The 15,699-nt window shown below is 44.8% G+C and overlaps 1 protein-coding gene across 1 annotated transcript in view; it reads left to right on the top strand.

Moving 5' to 3' along the window:
- Window positions 1–15,232, top strand: part of hnrnpul1 (heterogeneous nuclear ribonucleoprotein U-like 1) — a 38,980-nt gene extending 23,748 nt beyond the window's left edge. The window contains exons 11-17 of the mRNA XM_046313778.1: window positions 3,711–3,833; window positions 4,024–4,152; window positions 6,435–6,603; window positions 8,471–8,755; window positions 8,934–9,088; window positions 11,887–12,057; window positions 14,997–15,232. Of these exons, the coding sequence (XP_046169734.1) occupies window positions 3,711–3,833; window positions 4,024–4,152; window positions 6,435–6,603; window positions 8,471–8,755; window positions 8,934–9,088; window positions 11,887–12,057; window positions 14,997–15,149 (1,185 nt within the window). The 3' untranslated portion in view covers window positions 15,150–15,232. The remainder of the gene's footprint in view (window positions 1–3,710; window positions 3,834–4,023; window positions 4,153–6,434; window positions 6,604–8,470; window positions 8,756–8,933; window positions 9,089–11,886; window positions 12,058–14,996) is intronic.
- Window positions 15,233–15,699: the final 467 nt, after the last annotated feature.

Below are 15,699 nucleotides of genomic sequence, written 5' to 3'. Positions count from 1 at the left end.
CATCAACTCCTCTGCTAGGCTGATCGGCAAACTGAAATGGGTCGAGAAGCTTCCGGGTGACGCTGAGAATATGACTTTTCCTAAGTTTCTCAAGGCGTTTCATTACTAAGGATTTCAAAGCGACAGGGCGATAGTCATTCAGCACAGAGGGATTAGATGCTTTAGGAATTGGTATAATTATTGAGTTTTTCCACAATACTGGCACGTGTTGCTGGTCAAGTGAGGATTGGGAAATATCTGTTAAAAACAAACTACCTCAGGCCAACCTACTGTTGGCTCCTGGAGAGGGACAAACCCACAGTTAAAACTACCTCAGGCCAACCTACTGTCGGCTCCTGGAGAGGGACAAACCCACAGTTAAAACTACCTCAGGCCAACCTACTGTCGGCTCCTGGAGAGGGACAAACCCACAGTTAAAACTACCTCAGGCCAACCTACTGTCGGCTCCTGGAGAGGGACAAACCCACAGTTAAAACTACCTCAGGCCAACCTACTGTCGGCTCCTGGAGAGGGAGAAACCCACAGTTTTAAAACTACCTCAGGCCAACCTACTGTCGGCTCCTGGAGAGGGAGAAACCCACAGTTAAAACTACCTCAGGCCAACCTACTGTCGGCTCCTGGAGAGGGAGAAACCCACAGTTAAAACTACCTCAGGCCAACCTACTGTCGGCTCCTGGAGAGGGAGAAACCCACAGTTTTAAAACTACCTCAGGCCAACCTACTGTCGGCTCCTGGAGAGGGAGAAACCCACAGTTAAAACTACCTCAGGCCAACCTACTGTCGGCTCCTGGAGAGGGACAAACCCACAGTTAAAACTACCTCAGGCCAACCTACTGTCGGCTCCTGGAGAGGGAGAAACCCACAGTTAAAACTACCTCAGGCCAACCTCAGGCTCCTCCTCCGGTCTGTAATCGCCACGTCTCGAGCTGACCACCGTCCTTCCTGTTCCCAAGAACTCTGAGGCGACCTGCCAGAATGACTACCACCCTGTAGCACTCTATAGTCATGAAATGCTTTTTAAAAGGCTGGTTAGGGCACACATCAACTCCCATCATCCCAGACACCCTAGAGCAGGGATAATCAACTCCCATCATCCCAGACACCCTAGAGGAGGGATAATCAACTCCCATCATCCCAGACACCCTAGAGCAGGGATAATCAACTCCCATCATCCCAGACACCCTAGAGGAGGGATAATCAACTCCCATCAACCCAGACACCCTAGAGCAGGGATCATCAACTCCCATCATCCCAGACAGCCTAGAGCAGGGATCATCAACTCCCATCATCCCAGACACCCTAGAGCAGGGATCATCAACTCCCATCATCCCAGACACCCTAGAGCAGGGATAATCAACTCCCATCATCCCAGACACCCTAGAGCAGGGATAATCAACTCCCATCATCCCAGACACCCTAGAGCAGGGATAATCAACTCCCATCATCCCAGACACCCTAGAGCAGGGATCATCAACTCCCATCATCCCAGACAGCCTAGAGCAGGGATAATCAACTCCCATCATCCAAGACAGCCTAGAGCAGGGATAATCAACTCCCATCATCCCAGACACCCTAGAGCAGGGATCATCAACTCCCATCATCCCAGACACCCTAGAGCAGGGATAATCAACTCCCATCATCCCAGACAGCCTAGAGCAGGGATCATCAACTTATCAGCTGCGGGCCGATTCTTTTCTTCAGCGGATGGATGGACAGGGGGACCGAAAACAAAATTACAAATAATTTGTAGACTGCAAAAATGACCGCAAGAAGCCCAAATAGATGTAATATTTGACCAAATCATTATAATTTCAAATCTTCTTTCCATTTGATCACCAGTCTCTCTATTATGCGTGGGAATACCTGCGAGTCAAATTCGGCCGCAAGTTGGGGAATCCTGCCCTAGAGCCACTCCAATGTGCATACCGCCCTAACAGATTCCATAGACCACGTCATCTCATTTGCATATCACTCTAACAGATTCCATAGACCACGTCATCTCATTTGCATTCCGCACTGTCCTCACCTACCGAGATAAGAGGAACACAATGCTGTTCGTTGACTCCAACTCAGCGTTCAACACCATAGTCCCCTCCAAGCTCGCCTCTGAGCTAAGGACCCTGGGACTAAACACCTCCCTCTGCAACTGGATCCTGGACTTCCTGACGGGCCGACCCCAGGTAGTAAGGGGAGGCAACATCACCTCCGTCACGCTGATCCTCAACACGGAGGCCCCACAAGGGAGTGTGCTTAGTCCCCTCAAGTACTCCCTGTTCACCCACGACTGTGTGGCCACGCACTACTCAAACACCATCATCAAGTTTGCTGTCGACACGATGGTAACCACCGGCAACGATGAGCCTACACAGAGAAGGTCAGTGACCTGGCAGTGTGGTGCCGGGACAACAACCTCTCCCTCAATGACAGTAAGACCAAGGAGCTGATCGTGGACTACAGGAAACTAGGGGGGCGAGCACGACCCCGTCCACATCGACGGGGCTGAAGTGGAGCGGGTCGAGAGCTTCAAGTTCCTCTGTTGTCGAAATCACTAAGGACTTAAAATGGTCCACACACGCACAGTGGTGAAGAAGGCACGACAGCACCTCTTTCCCCTCAGGAGGTTAAAAAGATTTGGCATGGGTCCTCAATTCTTCAAAAAGTACAACTTTAAACTTCATTGTCTCGATACTTCGGTCCCGATTTGATTGGTATTACGATTCTCTTGTGTTTTTGCGTTTCGATACCGTGATTTTATTGTGAGTTGATGTCCCAAACATATTGCTCTCTATATGGGGCGGCAGGTAGCTTAGCACTTAAGCGGTTGGGCCAGTAATCGAAAGGTTGCTTGTTCGAATCCCAGAGCTGACTAAATGAAAAATCTGATGTACCCTTGAACAAGGCACTCTGGATCTGCTGAATTTAAAACATTTTTTAATTTTTTTTATTTAACTAGGCAAGTCAGTTAAAGAACAAATTCTTATTTACAATGACGGCCTACCGGGGAACAGTGGGTTAACTGCCTTGTTCAGGGGCAGAACGACAGATTTGTACCTTGTCAGCTCCGGGGATTCAATCTTGCAACCTTTCGGTTACTAGTCCAACACTCTAACCACTTACTAGTCCAACACTCTAACCACTAGGCTACCCTGCCGCCTCTACGCTCTAACCACTAGGCTACCCTACCGCCTCTACACTCTAACCACTAGGCTACCCTGCCGCCCCTCCACTCTAACCACTAGGCTACCCTGCCGCCCCTCCACTCTAACCACTAGGCTACCCTACCGCCTCTACACTCTAACCACTAGGCTACCCTGCCGCCACCAAAATGTATATGTCTGCTGCAACGAGACAATGAGTTTTGATCAGTTATGTAAATAAAAGTGCTTAGAACATGTTGTTCACTGTTTTAAAAACAAGATGGAGAACCAACTGCAGGAGGAACAATACCAGAGTTTTGGCTCAGGGACAGACAATTAAACATTTTTTTTAAAAATATAGATATTTTTTCAACTAGCGCTAGCTGATGCTATATAGTGAATCAACAATTGGAGTCAAAGTATCAATATAATATCCAAAAATGTCCTAAAAAATCATATGCTATGTAACGGTATCGACCCCCCCCAACGCTACGGGCTAGTTATTTACTACTAGCCGTGTCTGAAAAGTACTAGCCTCGGGCTATCTTCATTTTCATCCCTGTCTCTGTCTAGATCCTCATGATGGTGGGTCTGCCGGCCTGTGGCAAGACCACCTGGGCCTCAAAACATACCGAGAGTCACCCTGAGAAGAAATACAACACCCTGGGAACCAACGCCATCATGGAGAAGATGAAGGTAAGCCTTCATGACCCTGATAACCTGTCATAACCTTCAGCTCTCTGAGGTCACAGGTGGAGCTACACAACTGATTCAACTAATTCAGTAGTTCACAATCGTCAATTTAGTCAACTAGAAGCTGAATGAGGTGTGTTTACTGCGAGGCTTGAGTGTGTTATCTAGTTCTCTAGTGTGTCCTTCCTACCAGGTGATGGGTCTGCGTCGCCAGAAGAACTACGCTGGTCGTTGGGACGTTCTGATCCAACAGGCTACTCAGTGTCTCAACCGCCTCATCCAGATCGCCGCACGCAAGAGACGCAACTACATCCTGGACCAGGTACGGACCACTTCCTCTTGAGTACTTTCTGCTTCCTGTGTGTGTGTGTGATACGGCTCTGCTGACCTCTGATCTCTCTAATGAACTATTTATTTATCTTGCAGGTCATGTTGATGATAGAGTAGAAGAAACTATGGTTGTTGACCATCTTGTTTCCATTTATACAGTCTTTTTCTATTTTATAAAGGAAAAACTTTTTATTAGGTCCTTTATGTTATCTTCCATCCGTCTCAGTATTATTCCGCTACGACCCTTTTGTTGTTCGTTTACAGTATTTTACTGTATTATTACTACAGTATTATTACTACAGTATTTTACTGTATTATTACTACAGTATTATTATTACAGTATTATTACTACAGTATTTTACAGTATTATTACTACAGAATTATTACTGCAATATTTTACAGTATTATTACTACAGTATTTTGCAGTATTATTACTACAGTATTTTACAGTATTATTACCACAGTATTATTAATGCAGTATTTTACAGTATTATTACTACAGTATTATTACTACAGTATTTTACTGTATTATTATTATTAATACAGTATTTTACTGTATTATTACTACAGTATTATTACTACAGTATTTTACTGTATTATTATTACTACAGTATTTTACTGTATTATTACTACAGTATTTTACTGTATTATTATTAATATAGTATTTTACTGTATTATTACTACAGTATTTTACAGTATTATTACCACAGTATTATTAATGCAGTATTTTACAGTATTATTACTACAGTATTTTACTGTATTATTATTATTACTACAGTATTTTACAGTATTATTACTACAGTATTTTACTGTATTATTAATACAGTATTTTACTGTATTATTATTATTAATACAGTATTTTACTGTATTATTATTAATACAGTATTTTACTGTATTATTATTATTAATACAGTATTTTACTGTATTATTACTACAGTATTTTACTGTATTATTACTACAGTATTTTACTGTATTATTACTACAGTATTTTACTGTATTATTACTACAGTATTTTACTGTATTATTACTACAGTATTTTATGTGTTTTTATGCATCTGTAGTCCTGTTGACTTTGTAAAGATGTTTACAAACAGTAGAACTCTGCCTGGTGAGTAAAGACAAAAAACTTCTGTTGCTATGGTAACTGTAACGAGACAGACCGACCGTTGATAGCCTTAGTGATAAAACAGTATTAGACCGTGTTTTCTGTTGTTAAATGAATTAACCCCCTGAAGGTAAGTGAAAAAGGTGAGGAGACTTTAACCATTTTTTAAAAAGTTTTCCAGTGAGATGTCGTTGCTGCGGTTACTAACGGTAAGTCAGTCTAACAGAGGTGTCTGCCGGTAACCGTGGAAACCGTGAGTAGCAACGGGTAGGTTGTATCTGTGTGTGTGTGTGTCTACGGGACAGGAGGACGACCGTGACAACCAGGTAGGCACAGGTAAGTCAAGGGGACCCTGGCAGGTGTAGATGCACATGATACACTAGTGTCCAGTCAATCATTTTTTATTTTTTTATTTTACCTTTATTTAACCAGGCAAGTCAGTTAAGAACATATTCTTATTTTCAATGACGGCCTGGGAACAGTGGGTTAACTGGTCTAGGAACAGTGGGTTAACTGCCTGTTCAGGGGCAGAACGATAGATTTGTACCTTGTCAGCTCGGGGGTTTGAACTCGCAACCTTCCGGTTATTAGTCCAACGCTCTAACCACTAGGCTACACTGCCGCCCCATTCTCAATCAGAATCAACCAGATAACTGAATCATGGGAAGGACTGTTTGAGGACACGAAGTTAACCACGAAACTCGTTTAGGACTGTAGTCGTTTTAGTGCCACTTGTAGATGAGAATTTAAGAGTTAAATATCCGCATTCATGATCAACGGTATCGTCCGCACGCCACACCGTTACCCAAATCTCAAGAAATGTTACCTTTAAAGATACAGGGCACCTTATAACAACCAGGCTAGTTTTTTAAAGGGTCCCCTTCACTCTGTGACAGTAACAGGATCTTGAAGACGATGTGGAGAGGTGCATTCTGGGAAGGTAGGTCTGTGGCTTGGGGAGAGAAGAGTGAAATAACACCCGCTAGTTAACCACCCAAAGAGTAAAAACCTAGAATCCAACCAGCCGTAAAACACCTCTCTACCTTTCAGGGTTCCCGGCTTCCCTGCCAGAGGAAAACAAAGCCTGCCCATAAACACAACAAGTAAACAACAGCAAGTAAACAATAACAAACAGCCTTCTACCTCTTTCCTTGTGTCACCATTGCTAGACAAATGTATATGGATCAGCCCAGAGACGAAAAATGCGTCCTTTTGAGGGGTTTCAGCGCAAGGCTATTGTAATATGTCCCACGGAGGAGGACTTTAAAGAGCGAACGATAAGACAAACTGATGAACAGGGGAAGGATGTGCCAGATCAGGCTGTGTTAGAAATGAAAGGTAGGAACAACCACGTGGAAACAAAACCAACCAACCAATAAAACAAAAAAAACAACAGATCTACTTTACTTTTTTCTATGTTTTTGTCTCTAAAATCAAATCTTGGAAGATGCTCTCCCAACCCCTGCCCCCCCTGCCCCCATCCCAACCCCTGCCTCCTTCCCTGCTCCCCCAACCCCTGCCTCCTTCTCTGCCCCCTGCCTCCTACCCTGCCTCCTTCCCTGCCTCCTTCCCTCCCCCCTCCTACCCTCAGTCTGCCCAGAACCCCTCCTACCCTCAGTATATAGCCCCCTCCCCTACCCTCAGTCTGCCTCCCCTGCCTCCTACCCTCAGTACCCCTAGAACCCCTCCCTACCCTCAGTCCCAGATCCCCTCCTACCCTCAGTCCACAGAACCCCTCCTACCCAACCCCTGCCTCCTTCCCTGCCAGTCTCCCAGCCCCCCTCCTACCCTCAGTCTATAGCCCCTGCCTCCTTCCCTGCCCCTCCTACCCTCAGTCTATAGAACCCCTCCTACCCTCAGTATATAGAACCCTCCTACCCTCAGTCTACAGAACCCTCCTACCCTCAGTCTATAGAGTCGCTCTGGATAAGAGCGTCTGCTAAATGACTTAAATGTAAATGTATAGAACCCCTCCTACCCTCAGTCTACAGAACCCCTCCTACCCTCAGTATATAGAACCCTCCTACCCTCAGTCTACAGAACCCCTCCTACCCTCAGTCTACAGAACCCCTCATACCCTCAGTCTATAGAACCCCTCCTACCCTCAGTCTACAGAACCCCTCCTACCCTCAGTCTACAGAACCCCTCCTACCCTCAGTCTATAGAACCCCTCCTACCCTCAGTCTACAGAACCCCTCCTACCCTCAGTATATAGAACCCCTCCTACCCTCAGTCTACAGAACCCCTCCTACCGTCAGTCTATAGAACCCCTCCTACCCTCAGTCTACAGAACGCTCCCACCCTCAGCCTTCACAGCATACCCTCAGCCTACCCTCAGCTTACACTGCATACAATCAGTCTTCCCCCACCTAACCTCAGCGTACAGTCCACCCTCAGCTTACACAGCATACAATGTCTACCCTCAGCCTCCGCATACCCTCAGCCTCCGCATACCCTCAGCCTTCACAGCCTACCCTCAGCCTTCACAGTCTACCCTCAGCCTACCCTCAGCCTTCACAGTCTACCCTCAGCCTTCACAGTCTACCCTCAGCCTACCCTCAGCCTACACTGCATACAATCAGTCTTCCCCCACCTAACCTCAGCGTACAGTCCACCCTCAGCTTACACAGCATACAATGTCTACCCTCAGCCTCCGCATACCCTCAGCCTTCACATACCCTCAGCCTCCGCATACCCTCAGCCTTCACAGCCTACCCTCAGCCTTCACATACCCTCAGCCTTCACAGCATACCCTCAGCCTTCACAGTCTACCCTCAGCCTACCCTCAGCCTACACTGCATACAATCAGTCTTCCCCCACCTAACCTCAGCGTACAGTCCACCCTCAGCTTACACAGCATACAATGTCTACCCTCAGCCTCCGCATACCCTTAGCCTTCACATACCCTCAGCCTCCGCATACCCTCAGCCTTCACAGCCTACCCTCAGCCTTCACAGTCTACCCTCAGCCTCCCTCCTCCCAGTTCTTTCTCTTTTCTATGATTCCCCTCATCATTATGTGATAATAATTTATCTTTTCATTTTGTCTCCCGGTGGTGTTGGCTGATCTGGCCTTCGCTACAACCTCTCTCTCTCTCTCTCTCTCTCTCTCTCTCTCTTTCTCTCTCTCTATCCTGTCATCCTGGACCGGTCCGTCTCCTCCATCTGTCTCTCTCGGGGGGTCATCTCTCCATCCTGGCTTCCAGCCAACTTCCTGCTCCCTGAGCCCAGTGACTTCCTGGAAGAGGTGATTTTTGTGGAGCTACAGCGGGAAGAGGCTTTCAATCTGGTGAAGGAATACAACGAGGAGGGACGCAAGGCCGGCCCACCCCCCGACAAACGCCATGACAACCGTCCGGGAGGGTTCCGTGGCAACGGCGGAGGCTACCAGCGCTATGACGACCGTGGCGGTCCTCGCGGCGGCGTAGGATACCAGAGTAGAGACGCAGGCGGATACAGAAGGGGTAAGGAAGGAACAGACTCCTCCCCAGGTCAGTCACTCACACTTTTCTCCTGAAGTGTGCATTCGTACACTCTCCCGTCAGGGGGGGTTTAAGAGGGAGGGACTGATTTAAGGTGGTTGTTGCTTACACCAATCCACTGCTTTTCACCGTGTCTGGGCTAGGCCCTGCTCTAAGAGATGTGCCTGTATTCCTCGCTCTGTTTCAGGCAACAACCGTGGCGGCTACACCGGCAACCGCTGGGGTGGGAACGGTAACCACCGTGAGGGGGGGTCGTCGGCTCCGAGGGGAGGGTACAACCGTAACCAACAGTCAGGAGGCTACAACCGCCCGGCGCCCTACAGCAAAGTGGGATACAACCAGGTAACCATGGATACGCCCGTCTGTCTGTCTGTCTGCACATTAATGGAGAGGATATGAGTTTTACCTGAGCCCATCAACTAGAGGTTTTCCTGGTCAGGTGAAATAGTCAGGAAAAACTCTGTGTCATAGTTATAGCCCATCAACTAGAGGTTTTCCTGGTCAGGTGAAATAGTCAGGAAAAACTCTGTGTCATAGTTATAGCCCATCAACTAGAGGTTTTCCTGGTCAGGTGAAATAGTCAGGAAAAAACTGTACTACGAATCAGGGTCCGACATAAATTAAATATTAAATATTAAAATTATAGCTCGCTTGCAACGATGGTCCTCAGGAAGGATCGGACCAATATGCAGCAATATACACACAACACAAAATAACAAAGTGAATGAAAGAAACGAACCAGTTCTGTCAGGTGAAACAACACACTAAACAGAAAACAACTACCCACAAATCATAGTGGGAAAACAGGCTGCCTAAGTATGGCTCTCAATCAGAGACAACGATTGACAGCTGCCTCTGATTGGGAACCATACCAGGCCAAACACAGAAATACAAAACCTAGAATATAAAAACATAGAATGCCCACCCCAACCCACGCCCTGACCAAACTAAAACAGAGACATAAAAAAAGTAGCTTCTCGGCGCATTTTGGCAATCCAGTTCAACATTTACCTGCTCTGTCGCAGTCTACCGATTTGAAAACCATTGAAGACTAAATGTCAGAAAAGTCATGTTATTTGTATTTGAGTAATATGATTGGCCATTCATTCAACTACGCTCATCGCGAGTCGCAACTTCTCGGAGCAGTATGTGAGTTGATGCCTCCACACAGTGGGCAGTCCAGAGTGAAAAAGAAGCGCCCATCAATCTATTCGCTGAGTTTATTTTTAATTTATTTTTTAAGGGAAAGTGATTTACAAACGTAAACCTTCAATAGTGAACATACTAGCAATATGCTGACTACTGTTGATAGTCTGCAAAAAGAAAGCTACAAAAAATACACCTAGCATTCGTCTTAGCTAGACTACTGTAGCCAGATTTATATATATTTTGAAAAGTATTTCTCTTAAAGGGGCAACGTCCTATTTTGAGATTTAAATATTTTAGAAACACGTGAATGACTGTATTAATACACTACCCCAGGACCCTACTGTATTAGTGAACTACCCCAGGACCCTACTGTATTAGTGAACTACCCCAGGACCCTACTGTATTAGTAAACTACCCCAGGACCCTACTGTATTAGTAAACTACCCCAGGACCCTACTGTATTAGTAAACTACCCCAACCCTACTGTATTAGTAAACTACCCCAGGACCCTACTGTATTAGTGAACTACCCCAGGACCCTACTGTATTAGTACCAGGCCAAACACTAAAACCTAGAATATAAAACCCCAGACCCTACTGTATTACCCAAACTACCCAGAGACCCTACTGTATTAGTGAACTACCCCAGGACCCTACTGTATTAGTGAACTACCCCAGGACCCTACTGTATTAGAAAAACTACCCCAGGACCCTAAACTGTATTAGTGAACTACCCCATTGGTCAATTTGATTCACCCTACTGTATTAGTGAACTACCCCAGGACCCTACTGTATTAGTGAACTACCCCAGGACCCTACTGTATTAGTGAACTACCCCAGGACCCTACTGTATTAGTGAACTACCCCAGGACCCTACTGTATTAGTAAACTACCCCAGGACCCTACTGTATTAGTAAACTACCCCAGGATCTGTATTAGTAAACTGAGACCCTTTATTAGTAATTTACTTTATTAGTGATTTACCCCAGGACCCTACTGTATTAGTGAACTACCAATAGGACCCTACTGTATTAAAAAACTACCCCAGGACCCTACTGTATTAGTAAACTACCCCAGGACCCTACTGTATTAGTAAACTACCCCAGGACCCTACTATTTTAGTGAACTACCCCAGGACCCTACTGTATTAGTGAACTACCCCAGGACCCTACTGTATTAGTGAACTACCCCAGGACCCTACTGTATTAGTGAACTACCCCAGGACCCTACTGTATTAGTGAACTACCCCAGGACCCTACTGTATTGTAACTACCCCAGGACCCTACTGTATTACCCTAATCTACCCCAGGACCCTACTGTATTAGTAAACTACCCTACCCCAGGACCCTACTGTATTAGTGAACTACCCCAGGACCCTACTGTATTAGTGAACTACCCCAGGACCCTACTGTATTAGTGAACTACCCCAGGACCCTACTGTATTAGTGAACTACCCCAGGACCCTACTGTATTAGTGAACTACCCCAGGACCCTACTGTATTAGTGAACTACCCCAGGACCCTACTGTATTAGTGAACTACCCCAGGACCCTACTACCCCAGGACCCTACTGTATTAGTAAACTACCCCAGGACCCTACTGTATTAGTGAACTACCCCAGGACCCTACTATTAGTAAACCCCAGGACCCTACTGTATTAGTAAACTACCCCAGGACCCTACTGTATTAGTGAACTACCCCAGGACCCTACTGTATTAGTGAACTACCCCAGGACCCTACTGTATTAGTGAACTACCCCAGGACCCTACTGTATTAGTAAACTACCCCAGGACCCTACTGTATTAGTGAACTACCCCAGGACCCTACTGTATTAGTGAACTACCCCAGGACCCTACTGTATTAGTAAACTACCCCAGGACCCTACTGTATTACCCTAATGTACCCCATATTTTTGGTTAACGTCGAATAGTTTAAAAGTAGTAATGGAGTCTGTTTTTGTTATCCGACATGCTTTTCTTTCTCTCTCCTTCAGAGTTACAACCCCAGCAGCTATAATCAAGGCAACTACCAACAGGGTTACAACTATGGCAGCTACAGTCAGTACCCAGGATACAGCCAAACTCAGAGTTACAGCGAGTCTACGCCAGCTGCCGCAGGACAGACCTACAGCCAACAGCAGAACTACAATCAGCAGTACCAGCAGGTAGTTACAATAGCAACCAGCAGTACCAGCAGGTAGTTACCATAGCAACCCGCAGTACCAGCTGGTAGTTACCATAGCTACCAGCAGGTAGTTACCATAGCAACCAGCAGTACCAGCAGGTGGTTACCATAGTAGCAACAACGGTAGTATACCAGGATTCAGGTGAACTTGGGTAACCCTGCTTCAGCTAACCTCCAGTATCAGCCTGAAGTTATAGGATAGGGTATTTAATCACTGAGAGATAGGGTATTTAATCACTGAGAGATAGGGTATGTAATCACTGAGAGATAGGGTATGTAATCACCGAGAGAGAGGGTATTTAATCACCGAGAGATAGGGTATTTAATCACCGAGAGAGAGGGTATTCAATCACTGAGAGATAGGGTATTTAATCACTGAGAGATAGGGTATTTATTCACTGAGAGATAGGGTATTTATTCATTTTAGAAACTTCAGCTGGATAGGGTATTTAATCACTGAGAGATAGGGTATGTAATCACTGAGAGAGGGTATGTAATCACAGAGAGATAGGGTATTTATTCACTGAGAGATAGGGTATTTATTCACTGAGAGATAGGGTATTTATTCACTGAGAGATAGGGTATTTATTCACTGAGAGATGGGGTATTTAATCACAGAGAGATAGGGTATGTAATCACCGAGAGATAGGGTATTTAATCACTGAGAGATAGGGTATTTAATCACTGAGAGATAGGGTATGTAATCACTGAGAGATATGGTATTTAATCACCGAGAGATATGGTATTTAATCACTGAGAGATATGGTATTTAATCACTGAGAGATAGGGTATGTAATCACTGAGAGATAGGGTATGTAATCACTGAGAGATAGGGTATGTAATCACTGAGAGATAGGGTATGTAATCACTGAGAGATAGGGTATGTAATCACTGAGAGATAGGGTATGTAATCACTGAGAGATAGGGTATGTAATCACCGAGAGATAGGGTATTTATTCACTGAGAGATAGGGTATTTAATCACTGAGAGATAGGGTATGTAATCACCGAGAGATAGGGTATGTAATCACTGAGAGATAGGGTATTTAATCACTGAGAGATAGGGTATTTAATCACTGAGAGATAGGGTATTTAATCACTGAGAGATAGGGTATGTAATCACTGAGAGATAGGGTATGTAATCACCAAGAGATAGGGTATTTATTCACTGAGAGATAGGGTATTTATTCACTGAGAGATAGGGTATTTAATCACTGAGAGATAGGGTATGTAATCACTGAGAGATAGGGTATGTAATCACTGAGAGATAGGGTATTTATTCACTGAGAGATAGGGTATTTATTCACTGAGAGATAGGGTATTTATTCATTTTAGAAACTTCAGCTGGATAGGGTATTTAATCACTGAGAGATAGGGTATGTAATCACTGAGAGAGGGTATGTAATCACTGAGAGATAGGGTATGTAATCACTGAGAGATAGGGTATGTAATCACTGAGAGATAGGGTATGTAATCACTGAGAGATAGGGTATGTAATCACTGAGAGATAGGGTATGTAATCACTGAGAGATAGGGTATGTAATCACTGAGAGATAGGGTATGTAATCACCGAGAGATAGGGTATGTAATCACCGAGAGATAGGGTATGTAATCACTGAGAGATAGGGTATTTAATCACTGAGAGATAGGGTATTTAATCACTGAGAGATAGGGTATTTAATAATTTTAGAAACTTCAGCTGGATAGGGTATTTAATCACTGAGAGATAGGGTATGTAATCACTGAGAGATAGGGTATGTAATCACTGAGAGAGGGTATGTAATCACCGAGAGATAGGGTATTTATTCACTGAGAGATAGGGTATTTATTCACTGAGAGATAGGGTATTTATTCACTGAGAGATAGGGTATTTATTCACTGAGAGATAGGGTATTTAATCACTGAGAGATAGGGTATGTAATCACTGAGAGATAGGGTATGTAATCACAGAGAGATAGGGTATTTATTCACTGAGAGATAGGGTATTTATTCACTGAGAGATAGGGTATTTATTCACTGAGAGATAGGGTATTTAATCATTTTAGAAACTTCAGCTGGATAGGGTATTTAATCACTGAGAGATAGGGTATGTAATCACTGAGAGATAGGGTATGTAATCACTGAGAGAGGGTATGTAATCACTGAGAGAGGGTATGTAATCACCGAGAGATAGGGTATTTATTCACTGAGAGATAGGGTATTTATTCACTGAGAGATAGGGTATTTATTCACTGAGAGATAGGGTATTTAATCACAGAGAGATAGGGTATGTAATCACTGAGAGATAGGGTATGTAATCACTGAGAGATAGGGTATGTAATCACTGAGAGATAGGGTATTTATTCACTGAGAGATAGGGTATGTAATCACCGAGAGATAGGGTATGTAATCACCGAGAGATAGGGTATGTAATCACTGAGAGAGGGGGTATTTATTCACTGAGAGATAGGGTATTTATTCACTGAGAGATAGGGTATTTAGTCACTGAGAGATAGGGTATTTAATCACTGAGAGATAGGGTATGTAATCACTGAGAGATAGGGTATGTAATCACCAAGAGATAGGGTATTTATTCACTGAGAGATAGGGTATTTATTCACTGAGAGATAGGGTATGTAATCACTGAGAGATAGGGTATTTAGTCACTGAGAGATAGGGTATTTAGTCACTGAGAGATAGGGTATGTAGTCACTGAGAGATAGGGTATGTAATCACTGAGAGAGGGTATTTAATCACTGAGAGATAGGGTATTTAATCACTGAGGGATAGGGTATTTAATCACTGAGGGATAGGGTATTTAATCACTGAGAGGGTATTTAGTCACTGAGAGATAGGGTATGTAATCACTGAGAGATAGGGTATTTAATCACTGAGAGATAGGGTATTTAATCACTGTATTGCCCCCCTCGCTCTCTCGCAGTATGCCCAGCAGTGGCAGCAGTACTACCAGAACCAGTCTCAGTGGAACCAGTACTACGGCCAGTATGGGAACTATGCCGGCCAGGGACAGGGTCAACAAGGTCAGGGTTCACAGGGGCAGGGAGGTCAGGGGGCATCAGGTTCCTCCCAGTAACCTCTGACCTCTAACCTTAACAGCAGGGGTCAACGAAAGGCGGTTTATGCCCCACAATAAAATTTATTGTTCCCACCAAAAAATGTTTTATTTATTTATTTGAGGCGGGGGAGCTCATCGATGTCACACACATTAACAGCAGCTTACTTCTAGCCAGCGTCAACCCAGTGTGTCTGGGTCCTTTTTTAATTGACTGTGCCAACGTGTAGAGTAGATCAGACATGTAAGAGAAACATCTTCCTCTGAACTATGCCTGAATGTGGATGTACTGTCTGTCTGTGTCTGTCTGTCCGTCCGTCCGTCCGTCCGTCCGTCCGTCCGTCCGTCCGTCCGTCCACAAACTCCACTTCCTTTTTAGTTCATTCAATGTTTTAGATTTAAAAGCCCTAGACACACATAAGAGCATGTTTGTTTACAGAGGAGGAAAATACCAGGCTTTTCCTGTATCGCTGTCCTGTTGTGTGTGGTCCCCCCCTCCTCTGCTGTCTGTATCTCTGCCTGTATCGCTGTCCTGTTGTGTGTGGTCCCCCCCTCCTCTGCTGTCTGTATC

Source organism: Oncorhynchus gorbuscha, linkage group LG19 (assembly GCF_021184085.1).
Source record: "Oncorhynchus gorbuscha isolate QuinsamMale2020 ecotype Even-year linkage group LG19, OgorEven_v1.0, whole genome shotgun sequence".
Taxonomy (NCBI): domain Eukaryota; kingdom Metazoa; phylum Chordata; class Actinopteri; order Salmoniformes; family Salmonidae; genus Oncorhynchus; species Oncorhynchus gorbuscha.
Note: the sequence above shows the minus strand (reverse complement) of the source record. Positions and strands in the feature narration are given on the sequence as shown.